This window comes from Podarcis muralis, chromosome 4 (genome assembly GCF_964188315.1).
Source record: "Podarcis muralis chromosome 4, rPodMur119.hap1.1, whole genome shotgun sequence".
Taxonomy (NCBI): Eukaryota; Metazoa; Chordata; class Lepidosauria; order Squamata; family Lacertidae; genus Podarcis; species Podarcis muralis.
Genome location: NC_135658.1, coordinates 5,419,852 through 5,433,297, shown reverse-complemented (window position 1 = coordinate 5,433,297; position 13,446 = coordinate 5,419,852). Strand labels below are relative to the sequence as shown.

Here is a 13,446-nt window from a genome sequence, read left to right as displayed (position 1 = left end):
TCCTCTTTTCCAGGCTAAACAGACCCAGTTCCTTCAACCATTCCTCATAAGGCTTTGTTTCCAGTCCCTTGACCTCCTCTGCACACATTCCAGCTTGTCAACATCCTCCTTAAATTGTGATGCCCTGAATTGGACACAGTCTTCCAGGTGTGGTCTGACCAAGGCAGAATATGGTGGTACTATTTTCCCCCCTTGATCTGGACACTAGACTTCTGTTGATGCAGCCTAGAATAGCATTAGCTTTTTTTTGCTGCTGCATCACACAGTTGACCTAGCGGCATTCTTAATAAATACTTTATTAAGCATATAAGATTCAGATAAAATTATCAAATTGTTTGAGTATATGGAGTTGGCAAAAATGACGCAGAACATTAGACAGCAAAAAGGGAGAAAGTTTATTGATGAATGGTCTAGATTTATAACATATATAGAAACAAATTCTAGAGATATAAAAATCACAGTAGGTGTAATATAACTCTTGCGACGCGTAGATATTTTATAATGAAAAACTGCAGATTGAATTAAATATGCATATAACCCAAAACCGAGATGAAGGGAAGTTTGTAATGTTTGTGTGTTGGTTGGTTTGGGGGTTGGGATTTGGTTTATGGTCTTGTTTGTTTTTGATATGTGACTGTTACCTCATTCTTTCTTTTTATGTTGTTTGTTTGTTTGTTTGTTTGTTTTTTCCCTGTCATCGTCTGGTAATGAAAAATGAATAAAAAAAACAAATTAAAAAAAAAAGATTCAGATAAAATTAAGACCTTCTTCACACAGTGCACAGTTAGGTGGGTTTGTTTTTTTACTGTTTATTGTACTGCAAACCTCGAGGTTCCCCTTAGAATGCTTTTGCTTCCCCCTGGACCCGCAATGGCTCCAATCCTGTCAGCATCTGAGTTCACTGTTGCACAATGTGACAAAAGAAATAAAGGGAGGGGGGATTTGCAGGGAAAACAGCAATTAAATCTCCTCCACCTCATATCAGAAGCAGATGATTACAGTCTGAACACATACGCACAAATCAATTTAATGTGCACGATTTAGGCCTGAGACGCAACACTCAGCAGTTCCTTAGTGTGTAATTTGTATATATGCCCCCCCCCAAACCTGCCGACCTGTTTCCAAAGAGGAGCCTGGTTCTATTTCACTCCCTCTCCAACTCAAGTGTGGTTACCTGCTCTTGCACTCTTTGCCAGTCCTATGAATATTGCATCCTGCGTGCGTCGAGGAGTATGGGGAGTTGGAGAGTTACAACCTTCCAGTAAATATTCAAAATGCAAAAGGTACATTTTGGATTCGGTCTCATCCAAGCGTCTTAAAAAATTAGCGGTTGCCTTAAGCGGTGTGCACTGTCAGCGGAGAACTTCGGGTGACGCTCGCTGGGGCGGACTCTGTCAGATGGGGTCTAATTCACACAGAGAGAGCAGCGCCTCTTGAGAAGGGGATGTGGGTCCATTGCAATATGCAGCACTGCCCTTGAAGCTGCAGCTAGTGCAGAAGGAAGCAGCAAGGCTGTTTTTGGGTGCCCATGATAGATCTGGTCTGGTCGCCTCTCCTCAAAACGGAGGTGGCAGAGAGTTGGAAAAGGGCAAACAGAATGCTCAAGGAGGTGGAGTGAAAAGCTGCAGCATTTGAGTAAGGGAGAAAGAGGTGACACGCTAGAAGCTTATATAACGTTGGAAAAATGTCAACCGCTTCTTCTACCTGGGCAGTTATCTTTCCACAAGGGCCGACATTGAATCATAGAATCATAGAGTTGGAAGAGGCCACAAGGGCCATCGAGTCCAACCCCCTGCCAAGCAGGAAACACCATCAGAACACTCCTGACATATGGTTGTCAAGCCTCTGCTTAAAGACCTCCAAAGAAGGAGACTCCACCACACTCCTTGGCAGCAAATTCCACTGTCAAACAGCTCTTACTGTCAGGAAGTTCTTCCTAATGTTTAGGTGGAATCTTCTTTCTTGTAGTTTGGATCCATTGCTCCGTGTCCGCTTCTCTGGAGCAGCAGAAAACAACCTTTCTCCCTCCTCTATATGACATCCTTTTATATATTTGAACATGGCTATCATATCACCCCTTAACCTCCTCTTCTCCAGGCTAAACATGCCCAGCTCCCTTAGCCGTTCCTCATAAGGCATCGTTTCCAGGCCTTTGACCATTTTGGTTGCCCTCCTCTGGACACGTTCCAGTTTGTCAGTGTCCTTCTTGAACTGGACACAGTACTCCAGGTGAGGTCTGACCAGAGCAGAATACAGTGGCACTACTACTTCCCTTTATCTAGATGCTATACTCCTATTGATGCAGCCCAGAATTGCATTGGCTTTTTTAGCTACCACGTCACACTGTTGATGCTGAAATCCAGCATCGCCTGAGCTCTGTGAGTACAGTTTTCTCCCAATTGAAGTGCAGAGTGTTTGAGGACCAGGACGTTCACAGGGAAACCAAAATGCTTGTTTACAAAGCTATTGTACTACTAACCTTACTGTATGCTTGTGAAACATGGACCACTTATAAACGCCATCTCCAACTCCTTGAAAGATTCCATCAACGGTGTCTCTGAAAAATTTAACACATCACTTGGGAAGACAAGTGAACTAATGCCAGTGTACTGGAAGAAGCAAAGATCACCAGTGTCGAAGCAATGATTCTTCAACATCAACTTTGTTGGACTGGTTATGTTGTGTGGATGCCTGATTGTCGTCTTCCAAAGCAGCTACTCTATTCCAAACTTTAAAATGGAAAGCGTAATGCTGGTGGTCAACAAAAGAGGTTTAAAGACTGTCTCAAGGCAAATCTTTAAAAAATGTAGTATAAACACTGTACAACTGGGAAACACTGGGCTGTGAGCGCTCCAGTTGGAGAACAGCCTTTACCAAAGGTGTCCTGGGCTTTGAAAACACTCGAACTCAGGACGCAAGGGAGAAACATGCTAAGAGGAAGGCACGCTTGGCAAACCCTCACCATTATCAACTCCCGCCCAGAAACCAATGTCCCGACTGTGGAAGGACGCATGGATCCAGAATTGGCTTCCACAGTCACTTATGGACTCATTATTAAAACCGTGTTTATGGAAGACAATCTTACTTGGCTATGAGTGATCACCAAAGAATAAGATACAATTATGCATGGCAGAGAGAAAGTGAAGAGAGAAAAGTTTTTCTCCCTCTCTCATAACACTCGAACTAGTGGGCATCCCACGAAGCTGATTGTTGGACCATTCAGGGCAGATAAAAGGGAGTCCTCCTTCTTGCAGCACATTGTTAAACTATGGAACTCGCTGCCACAGGAGGCAGCGATGGCCACCAACTTTAAAAGAGGATTGGACAAATTCATGGAAGAGGAGAGGGCTAGGGATGGCTGCTGGACATCAGGGCTAAGCTGTGCCTCCACGGACAGAGGCAGTGAATACTTCTGAATACCAGTTGTGGATACAGCCATAGTTCATCTGCAGAAGATGGATGATAGATTAGATGGCTCTCAAAGGGGGTTGGTCAGATTCATGGAGGATGGCGCTTTCGACAGCTGGCAGTCGTGACAGGAACCTCCATCTTCGGGAAAGGGATGCAAGCTAAGCGGACTGGATGGCAGAGTTGGAAAGGGAGTGAAAAAGAACCAAGATCCTTTTCAAAGCACCCCTGGCCGTTTGGGTGAGCTCTGCCAAAATTGTGGGGATGTTCAGGGATGCAGGAGAGGATATATTGTTTGATTACAGCCTTTCCAACTTGTGTTAACAAGTTCCACAGTTTAGCAGAGTAACATTCCCCTTTTTAAACTCGCAGCGGATGCGTTTGCTCAGGCTCGCTAAAGCCTCTCTAATACCTGTTCTGGTATTTCCCCCTTATTCCCTCATAAAAGATAAGACACGACACCGTCTTCTATAAAAGTATAAAAAGAGTTTACTCACTCACATTCTGTTCACAATTGGATCCCAGAAGGCAGACTTAGCTTAGAAAAGTAACATACACCTGGAAACTATCTCATAAGGAGGTAGTCCCTATGTCCTCTCTTGGCTGGAAGGCAAGAGAGCATCTTTGGCTAAGCAGATGTTGCTTCTTCGATGCATGTAGTCAAATAGAGATGGCTGCCCTGCCCTGTGCTTTTGTCATTACCTGCACAAGTGATGCCACGCCCTCCTCTAGTCACATGCACAGGAAGTCTGTCCCAGACAGGAGAAACAGGAAGTTCTGACTAGCTGGTCTAGACATCCCGTTTTATGTCCACTCTAGGGATGTTGTACTTGACTGCTCTTGTGTTTCACATCCCACAAAAATAAAAACCCAAATAGCTCCCTAAGGGACCCTTCCATTCTGTGTTTCTCACCTGAATTAGGCACATTAAATAGATTTGTGTAGATCTGTTCATACTGATGTAGTTATTGATATAATCTGTGTCGGGAGGGGTCTCGCTCGGGTTGCCATGGGGTGCCCTGAGACTCCCCGGCAGCCTTATAGGGGTGCTAGTGTTGTACATGGCGGCTCCTTAGTAATCTGCACCGATTCCCGGCCATGATGGGCACATCGGCTCCCGGCTCCGATTTCAATCTGCCAGCATTGCTGATCTCGCAGTGCTCCCGCGGTGACATTTTCGGAGGGCACAATAGCACAGCATCAATCACAGCTGGGGAACAAACAACAGCAGCTCCACGCAAAGGCAAAAGGTCGGGGCAAGCGTAGACGTAAGAAAATGCCCTCTCCAGCTGTGGGGGGAGCCGCCCCCCACCCATGCAATGCCCTCTCCTTTGTGCATGGAATGTGTTCCAATTTGTATAGTCCCTCTCAATCTTTCTCTCTGATGCCTGTCAGCTTTCCTAGTAACCTTCTCAAAAGAGACAGCAGCAGCTGTCAGATATTTTTTTGGGGGGGGGGGATGAGCTTGTAGAATCACAGCATTCTAGAGTTGGAAGGGACCCCTGAGGGTCATCTAGTCCAACCCGCTACAATACGATAACCACAGTGAAAAGTATCCCTGACAGATGGCCACCCGACCTTCGCTTAAAAACCTCTGAGGAAGGAGAGGAGAGGAACCTCCTGAGGGAGTCCACTCCTCTGTCTAACAGCTCTTGTCACCAGAAGGTTCTTCCTAATGCTTGTCTGAAATCTCCTTTCCCCTCATTTGAGACCTCTGGGTTCAGGTCCTCCCCTGTGGAGTAGCAGAAAGCAAGCCTCCTCCGTCCAACAGCCTTTCAGATATTTGAAGATGGCTATCAATGCGGGTGGCGCTGTGGGTTAAACCACAGAGCCTAGGACTTGCCGATCAGAAAGTCGGCGGTTCGAATCCCCGCATCGGGGTGAGCTCCCGTTGCCCGGTCCCAGCTCCTGCCAACCTAGCAGTTCGAAAGCACGTCAAAGTGCAAGTAGATAAACAGGTACCACTCCAGCGGGAAGGTAAACGGCGTTTCCGTGTGCTGCTCTGGTTCGCCAGAAGCGGCTTAGTCATGCTGGCCACATGACCCGGAAGCTGTACGCCGGCTCCCTCAGCCAATAAAGCGAGATGAGCGCCACAACCACAGAGTCGTCTGCGACTGGACCTAATGGTCAGGGGTCCCTTTACCCTTTACCTTTATCAGGTCCCCTCTCTGTCTTCACATACTCCCTCAATAAGGCTCAGTTTCCAGACCCTTGGATCATCTTGGTCGCCCTCCTTTGCCCACCTTCCAGCTTGTCAATATCCTTCTTCAGCTGGGGTCCCCAGAAGTAGGCACAGGATTCCAGTTCGCACCTGAGCAAGGCAGAATAGAGTGGGGCTCTTATTGTCCTTAACCTTGCACCTGTTGAAGTTCACATGGGCAGCTTAAAAGCATAAGAATAGCTTGCTGGATCAGACCAATGGCTCACCTAGTCCAGCATCCTGGTGCCTCAATGGGGAAGCGAGCAGCAGCTCAAGAGCATCTCTCCTCTCCTGGGGCTTCCAGAAGTTGGTAATCCTCTTCTAAAGCCATCACTGACCCCTGCAGAAGCGAGTCACACAGTTTGACCCTGTACTGTGTAAAGAAGCATTTCATTTTATCTCCCCTAAATCTTCAGCTACATTGGATGTCCATGAAAGAGAGAGCGAAAGAGAGAGATCAGTGCCTGATTTACATATAAGCTAAACAAGCTATAGCTTAGGGCCCCACTCTCTTGGGGGCCCTAAAAAAATTTAAATGGAAAAAAACCTGGATGTTCATTTCCAAAATATAAGATTTATAAGCTATAAAATCTATATGGTTTGCTCATTTCTATATATAGGGTGCCTGCATGCATTTCAGTTCAACAATGACTTTGATAAAATACATATTTTGTTATGTGCAAATGGCTTGAGATACCTACTAGGTCCATGAATTACCATCTAGCATGTATTCAACACAAAAAACAGTGACCATTTGTTGTTGACAAAGGACAGCTGGACATATAAAGGGCCCCGTTACCTTCAGCAACTTAGGGCCTCGTCAAACCTAAATCCGGCCCTGAGAGAGAGAGAAGAGAAGATCCCAACTGGTGATCTGGGTCACTTGACCTTTGCTGCAGTTCCCTGTCTGGCCATCGGTCGTGGGGGCGCTGCAGTGTGGGTTCTCCCAGGTCTCAGAATCACACTCCACTCTAGAAGGAATTCCTCCCCTAGCCAAGAAAACACGGATATCACTGATGAGCTCAAAGCCATTGAATGTTGCTTCCCGGACTGGATCCAGTCAAGTCCCCCCACCATTGTGCCTGCTGGTTTCAGTAGAAGTCCCTCGAGAGATATTTTTGTCCCGTACTCTATTAAACCATTCTGCAATCCTTTAAGCAGGGCAGGAAAGAGAGAGCCCTCCCTGCCCCCTTGTGGGTCAGAGTGAGGCCACCTCTGAAAAGCCGATCTCCATTAGCGCACTTTGCCTGGGTTAGTCCATTCCTTGCAAAACGGTGGTGTTTTTTTTTACCTTTAATATCAGTAATTTAGATTGCAGGCATTCAAGGGTTTGGCAAATTGCCCCTTTTGAAAATATATCTCAATGACTAAATGTCTCCAGAGAGCAGGGCTTGAACGACTGGGTTTTTCTTTTTTAATGGCATGGATTCATTTCTTATACAGTACCAAAATGCGGCACACGGTCACTCAGTGTCCACAGCAGAAGCAAATGCCTGGCTCATTTAAGACCACATAGAACCTTTATTCACAATAATGAACTCACAGGTGGATAATGCTTCCATTTTTGTATTTCTTTATTCTTTGAGAAGGGAATCTTTGTACAAGTTAATACTCTATGCTGCGCGCTGTCTTTCGACTTTTGTCCTTCCAAGCTCTGACGCTTTATGGCTCAAATGTCTGATTCTTTGTTTTCTTTCTTTTTGATAGGTTTTTGTTGTTAACAAATCAAGATTTTTTTCAAAAATCGCTTTGCTAGGGATCTGCATGTGCACCTCCAGCATCTCAAAGCAGGGATGTTCTCCTCCAGTCACTCCCCAGCTAAATAGTGACTCCTAGCGCTGAGAGGAAGAGGACAGCATGAAAGACTGAGCGCTACACTCCAAATATTTTAATAATAATAATAATAATAATATTTATACCCCGCCCATCTGGCTGGGTTTCCCCAGCCACTCTGGGCTGCTCCCAACAGAATATTAAAAACATGCTAAAACATCAAACATTAAAAATTTCCCTAAACAGGGCCGCCTTCAGATGTCTTCTAAAAGTCAGATAGCTGTTTATTTCCTTGACATCTGATGGCAGAGGGCGCCACCACAGAGAAGGCCCTCTGCCTGGTTCCCTGTAACCTCACTTCTCGCAGGGAGGGAACCGCCAGAAGGTCCTCGGAGCTGGACCTCAGTGTCCAGGTTGAACGATCGGGATGCTCCTTCAGGTATACTGGACCAAGGCCATTTAGGGCTTTCAAGGTCAACACCAACACTGAATTGTGCTTGGAAACGTACTGGGAGCCAATGTAGGTCTTTCAAGACCAGTGTTATGTGGTCTCGGCAGCCACCCCCAGTCCCCAGTCTGGCTGCCGCATTCTGGATTAGTTGCAGTTTCTGGGTCACCTTCAAAGGTAGCCCCACGTAGAGCATATGGCAGTAGTCCAAGCAGGAGATAACCAGAGCATGCACCACTCTGGTGAGACAGTCCGTGGGCAGATAGGGTCTCAGCTGGCGTACCAGATGGAGCTGGGAGACAGCTGCCCTGGACACAGAATAAAGTGTGCCCCCCAAGAATCCTGGGAACTGTAGCACTGTGGTGGGTAAACTAGAGTTCCCATTATTCTTTGCAGGGCTGTTTTAAATGTATGGCATGTGTGCAGCCAATATGGTGCAGTGGTTAGAGAACCTGGGAGTCCAGAGTTCAAATCCTCCCACTTGGCCATGCAGCCTTACCTACCTCACAGGGCTGTTGTGGGGGTCAAATGGGGGTGGAGGGGGCAGGGAAGGATAGCACACACCACCTTGAGCTCCCTGGAGGAAAGACGGAATATGAATGCAATGCATCAACAAATCCCAAACCCAGCAAAGTGTTACTATTCTCTATCATTGTGGGTTTGTGTGGCTGTTTCTCCTGGTCCTCTGTTATCCCACCTCTCAGTCCCTGTTCATCACTGGCAGATGCTAACCGAGAGAGTTAGCATTACGGACTCACAATTTTTTATGTTGCCGTTGATAAAACGCCTGTAAGAATCTCGTGTGCTGTTGCAACACCACCAATCACACTCTCTGTGGCTGAAATGCCACAGCCAGTGAGAGGATCTCTGGTAGAAGCCAAAGATGCTGATTTGGGGACATTGTGTGCAAAGAGAAATAAAACCGCACTGAACAGCAATCCCCCGCCCCTTTCTCTTTTAGTTCCTGCAGGCTCTCGGTGCTTATAAACTAGAGAGAGAGAGAAAAGAAAAGGAGAAATAAGAAGTCAGTACCGGAAAATGAAAAGTAATAACTGTCCTCTGCAAGCTAGAGGCAGGCAGAGGTTGTTCTTTGGTTTCCGATTCGTAATTCCAAGCCGAACCTCAGACATGTTTAGAGGTGGAGGAGAAATTCAAGGGCCGTAGCGCAGTGGCAGAGCATTCGCCTTGCATGCAAAAGGTCCCAGGTTCAATCCCCAGCGGCATCTGCGAGAGACTCCCTGTCTGAAACTGTGTGAAGCTGCTACCAGTCAGCGCAGGCACTGCTGAGCTAGATGGGGCAGTAGGTCTGGCTCCGCATAGGGCAGCTTCCGCTGTTTTGAGTTTGCATTTGATAAATACAATAGTTTTATTTCATTTATTTGTTCCCTGCATGTAAGCGGAGATTGTGATTAATACAGTGTAATTCTGTCCATCAGGGCTAGGCGGATTTGTGATGGGAGTGTCTCTGGTGGCATTTTGTAACAGTTTCCTTTTAGAGGGGAATGTTGTGCTTTGGGATCAAACCCCAGCGTGGCCTTTCTGTGGAGAGCAGGATTCAGCAGGAGGTTGTCATCCACTTGTGGGGACTGATAACAAGGCCCCGAACCAGCGCTGGCAACACTGATGAACTCAGATCCCCTTCTGGGACAGCGTAGGCTGAGCGTCATAGCCAGGGACTGGGCAAACATGCCATCATATTTGGATAAGGCAGCACAGCAATTTTGCATTTACCCACTGCTTTGCAGGACATCTTCTGGAGAGGAAAAGGCCAAGGTGTAAAATCAACATAAATGGAGAGCAGAGTCCCTGAGACTCGATTCTCTGCTTGATTCTGACTATGCCTCCTTATGTGTATTGTGCTCAAGGAAGTCTGGTTTGGTCAGAATCGAGTGCAGTGGTACCTCGGTTTACGAAAAGTCCTGTTTACGAACGATTCGGTTTACGAACTCCGCGAAACCAGAAGTAGTGTCCCGGTTTGCGAACTTTACCTCGGTCTAAGAACGGAAGCCAAATGGTGGAAGGGCACCAGCAACCGGAGGCCTCATTAGGGAAAGCACACTTCAGTTTAAGAATGGTTTTGGTTTAAGAACGGACTTCCGGAATGGATTAAGTCCATAAAACGAGGTACCACTGTACAGTCAAACATCAGCTGTAGAATGGAATCCATTCTGGAATACCGTTCGACTTCTGAAACGTTTGACAACCAAAAACTGAAAGCGCAAGCCCCAATACAATAGGGAATCTCAAAATGGAAGCCGTTTACTATCCTGCCAGAGCGGTACCTATTTATCTACTAGCACTTTGACGTGCTTTCGAACTCCTAGTTTGGCAGGAGCTGGGGCAGAGCAACGGGAGCTCACCCTGTCATGGGGATTTGAACCGCTGACCTTCTGATCAGCAAGCCCAAGAGGCTCTGTGGTTTAGACCACAGCACCACCTGCGTCCCATACACTTCCAGACTTAAGGCTAAATACATTCCTTTTGGCCAATGAGCCACCACAGCTGCTAGAGGGCCGTGAAAATGTGTGTCCCAGACTTTTTAGACTCGTCTTCTGATGTACTATGTGAAAGCAAAGAGATGCATTGGTTGCCAGATCAGAAATATCTACAGTCACTGCTTCTCAGGCTAACCTATCTCACATGGTCATTGTGGGGATTAAATTGGTGGGGGAGAAGAACCATAGACTCCACCTGGAGCTTCTTGGTGAAAAAAGCGGGATAGACGTGCAATAAATGAATAATTCTTAAAAATAATAAAGAATGGATGGGTCTTTGAACCGGCAGGGCAGTTCTCCTGTGCTAAAGCTCCTGCTGTTTTCCCCTTTCTCCCAGGATGCCTTGCTGAGTCTGGGCTCTGTCATTGATGTCTCCAGCCTCCGGGAAGTCATCAAAGATGCCATCGCCTCGGTGCTCCCCAAAGTGGTAAGTAGAGCAGTCAGTTTTTATTTTAGGAGGGGGTTGGCCCGAGGACAGCAACTTCTTTCCCCTTCCAGCTTCATCTGTGCAGCTGAACTGGCCAGAGGGAGGAGGGGGCTCCCTTTTGACAGAAATTGAGTTTTCAGGTGTAGGTCCTGTCGACATGCAGAGGGCCGGGAGGCCAGCTGGCAAGCCCCAGCTATGCCGTCTCCATCCGTCGGCCCGTACTCTGACGTAAATCGGTGACCCGGGCTTCAAAGCCAGGGCACGCTATCAGCAGAGAGAACTGCACACACAGAATAGGTGTGAGGCTTGTGGAAGCATACTACAACTACAGATTTATTAATCATAAATCAGGACAAAGAAACATGTCGTCTCTCTCTCATGTCGTCTCAGAGAGAACGGGAAAAGCAAAAGCTATACACAACAGAAGTTCCCAGCATACTGTGCTGGAATGTAAACAGACATGTGACATGTAACAATTCCACACGTCTGTTCCTTAAGGTGGAATAGAAATCTCAACAGGTCCCAGTCTGCCTAGAAGCATCTTGGTCTGCAGATCTTCGGAGATTCTGAACCACAGAACTTCATTTACTTGCCTTCATGTTCCTGACTAGAACTCCAGAAACTGCCTTCTACTCGGTTATGTTTAGATCCATCTTCTTCAGTATTGTTGTGGGTTTGGAGGGGGTCAGTCTGGATGATGCCCCGAGTCCCTTGCAGGTCTTGGGGTCCTGTACCCAGTGGGAGTTAGCATCTAAGAGAGGATGCTATTGCAGAAGTGGTCGGGAAGGTTTTTTGGGGAGACAATGACCTTAGCTGGCCACTTAAGTGTCCTCATCAACATCCCAAAAGAATAAGCTAGGTTGCAAAAGCTACAGCTAAGGAATGGTGCCCTTCAGGCTGGGGGGGGGTGCTTTCTTCCACCCCACTCTATAGTGGGAAATATGTGTGAGCTGAGCTTGAAAGCAGGATGGGAGCTGGGTGCAGAGACCTGTTTGCTCTGTGCTGGATCCAAAGATCTGACTAACGGAGAGGCAAGATCTGTTGGGGTGTGAATGCTGGGAACACCTTCGTCTTGTGCTCTGGTTGTGTGTGTGTAAATAAATCCAGATATCTTAAAGACACCACAGTCTCTGTTGACCTTCATTCCAAGGAAACCTAACACCAGGGCAAGCTCCTGGAAGCCCTGGAATTTCTCACTGCTTAGAGACTGGGGTGGCAAACAACAGCATTATCTGCTGGGATGGACAGCTGCTTTCACAAGGCCAGAAGGCTTTGCTGTCCTGCTACCCGAGATCCTTTCAGTTGGGGGTGTTGAGATTTGAACCCGGGACCTTCGAAACAAACCTGGCATTCCCTTTGCCACTGACCTGCAGCTCTTCCTCCTCCTCTTCTTGATCCCTCTCCTCAATAAGGGCCAGCAGCTTAATCAACTGAAATGTGTGTTGATTAATTGGTGGGGGCCAATTTTATTCTGCAGGGCTTTTGGTTAAGGGCACACCTGTCTTTCATGATTCTAGATTCAGGAAGGTAGCCGTGTTGGTCTGACGCAGTCGAAATAAATTAATAAATTAATAAATTGTCCAATAGCACCTTAGAGACCACCTAGGTTTGTTCTTGGTATAAGTGTACATGTGCACAAAAGCTTATACCCAGAACAAACTTAGTTGGTCTCTAAGGTGCTACTGGACAAGTTTTTTATTTATTTTATTTATTTTGACCTGTTTTTCCATTTCAATTCAGATGTGTTTCCATAGCAGGTAATGGAGAGTCTTAGAGATATCTCCTCCTTTAAGCAATAAGTGGTAGCTTTGGTGTTTTAAATTTTAAGTAATATCTCATTTATCACATATCTACATCTGAAAAAGACGCTTCCGTTGACTATTTAGAAACATGCGTATTAAATCTCAGATGATAAATGCACTAATATTCTTGGGAATGATTGACAACCCGGCTGTTCACCCATGATGAAAGTAAAAAATTAGTCACGGCGTTTTCATATTTGCATTTTGTCAAGTTCCAAGACACTTCCCCTGGCCAGACCGCGAGGCTGAAGAGCCAGAAAAACACTGTTCTCCCTCTCTTCCGAGCGTGGCACCTCTTGGAAGATCTGGCTGCGTGACCTTAGAGCTGGATTCAGAAGCAGCTCAGATTCAGCAGAGTGCAAGCTGTGAGGCTGTGCTTTGATCCAGCAACTCCTTGGGGATTACTCAGGTCCCGGAGTTCAGCTGGCCACTTCAAAGCAAAGCACTGCTGCGTGGCTGCTCAGGTCTTTCCTGAGCTAATGTGTGCCACACAGGGGAGAAACTGCTCAGGTTGCCTTGCAAAGCAATCGACTACCAAAGGAATAGAATCATAGAATCATAGAATCATAGAATCATAGAATCATAGAATCATAGAATCATAGAAGAGTTGGAATAGACCACAAGGGCCATCGAGTCCAACCCCCTGCCAAGCAGGAAACACCATCAGAGCACTCCTGACATATGGTTGTCAAGCCTCTGCTTAAAGACCTCCAAAGACGGAGACTCCACCACACTCCTTGGCAGCAAATTCCAAGGAAGATGCAGTTCAGTGAGCCCCACCTGTTCCTAAAACCTGCACATGGCAGCTTGCCATGGGTCCGAGGCCAACCCATGCCTATTATTATTATTATTATTATTATTATTATTATTATTATCCCACTGTTTACCCCTTC

The 13,446-nt window shown here is 46.6% G+C and overlaps 1 protein-coding gene across 3 annotated transcripts in view; it reads left to right on the top strand.

The window, feature by feature from the left end:
• The window catches only part of PDE2A (phosphodiesterase 2A), a 379,843-nt gene that overhangs the window by 255,719 nt on the left and 110,678 nt on the right, over positions 1 to 13,446 (top strand). For all 3 annotated transcript variants that reach the window (XM_028725795.2, XM_077926826.1, XM_077926827.1), the window contains one exon: positions 10,662 to 10,751. In XM_028725795.2, coding sequence (XP_028581628.2) covers positions 10,662 to 10,751 — 90 coding nt within the window. The remainder of the gene's footprint in view (positions 1 to 10,661; positions 10,752 to 13,446) is intronic.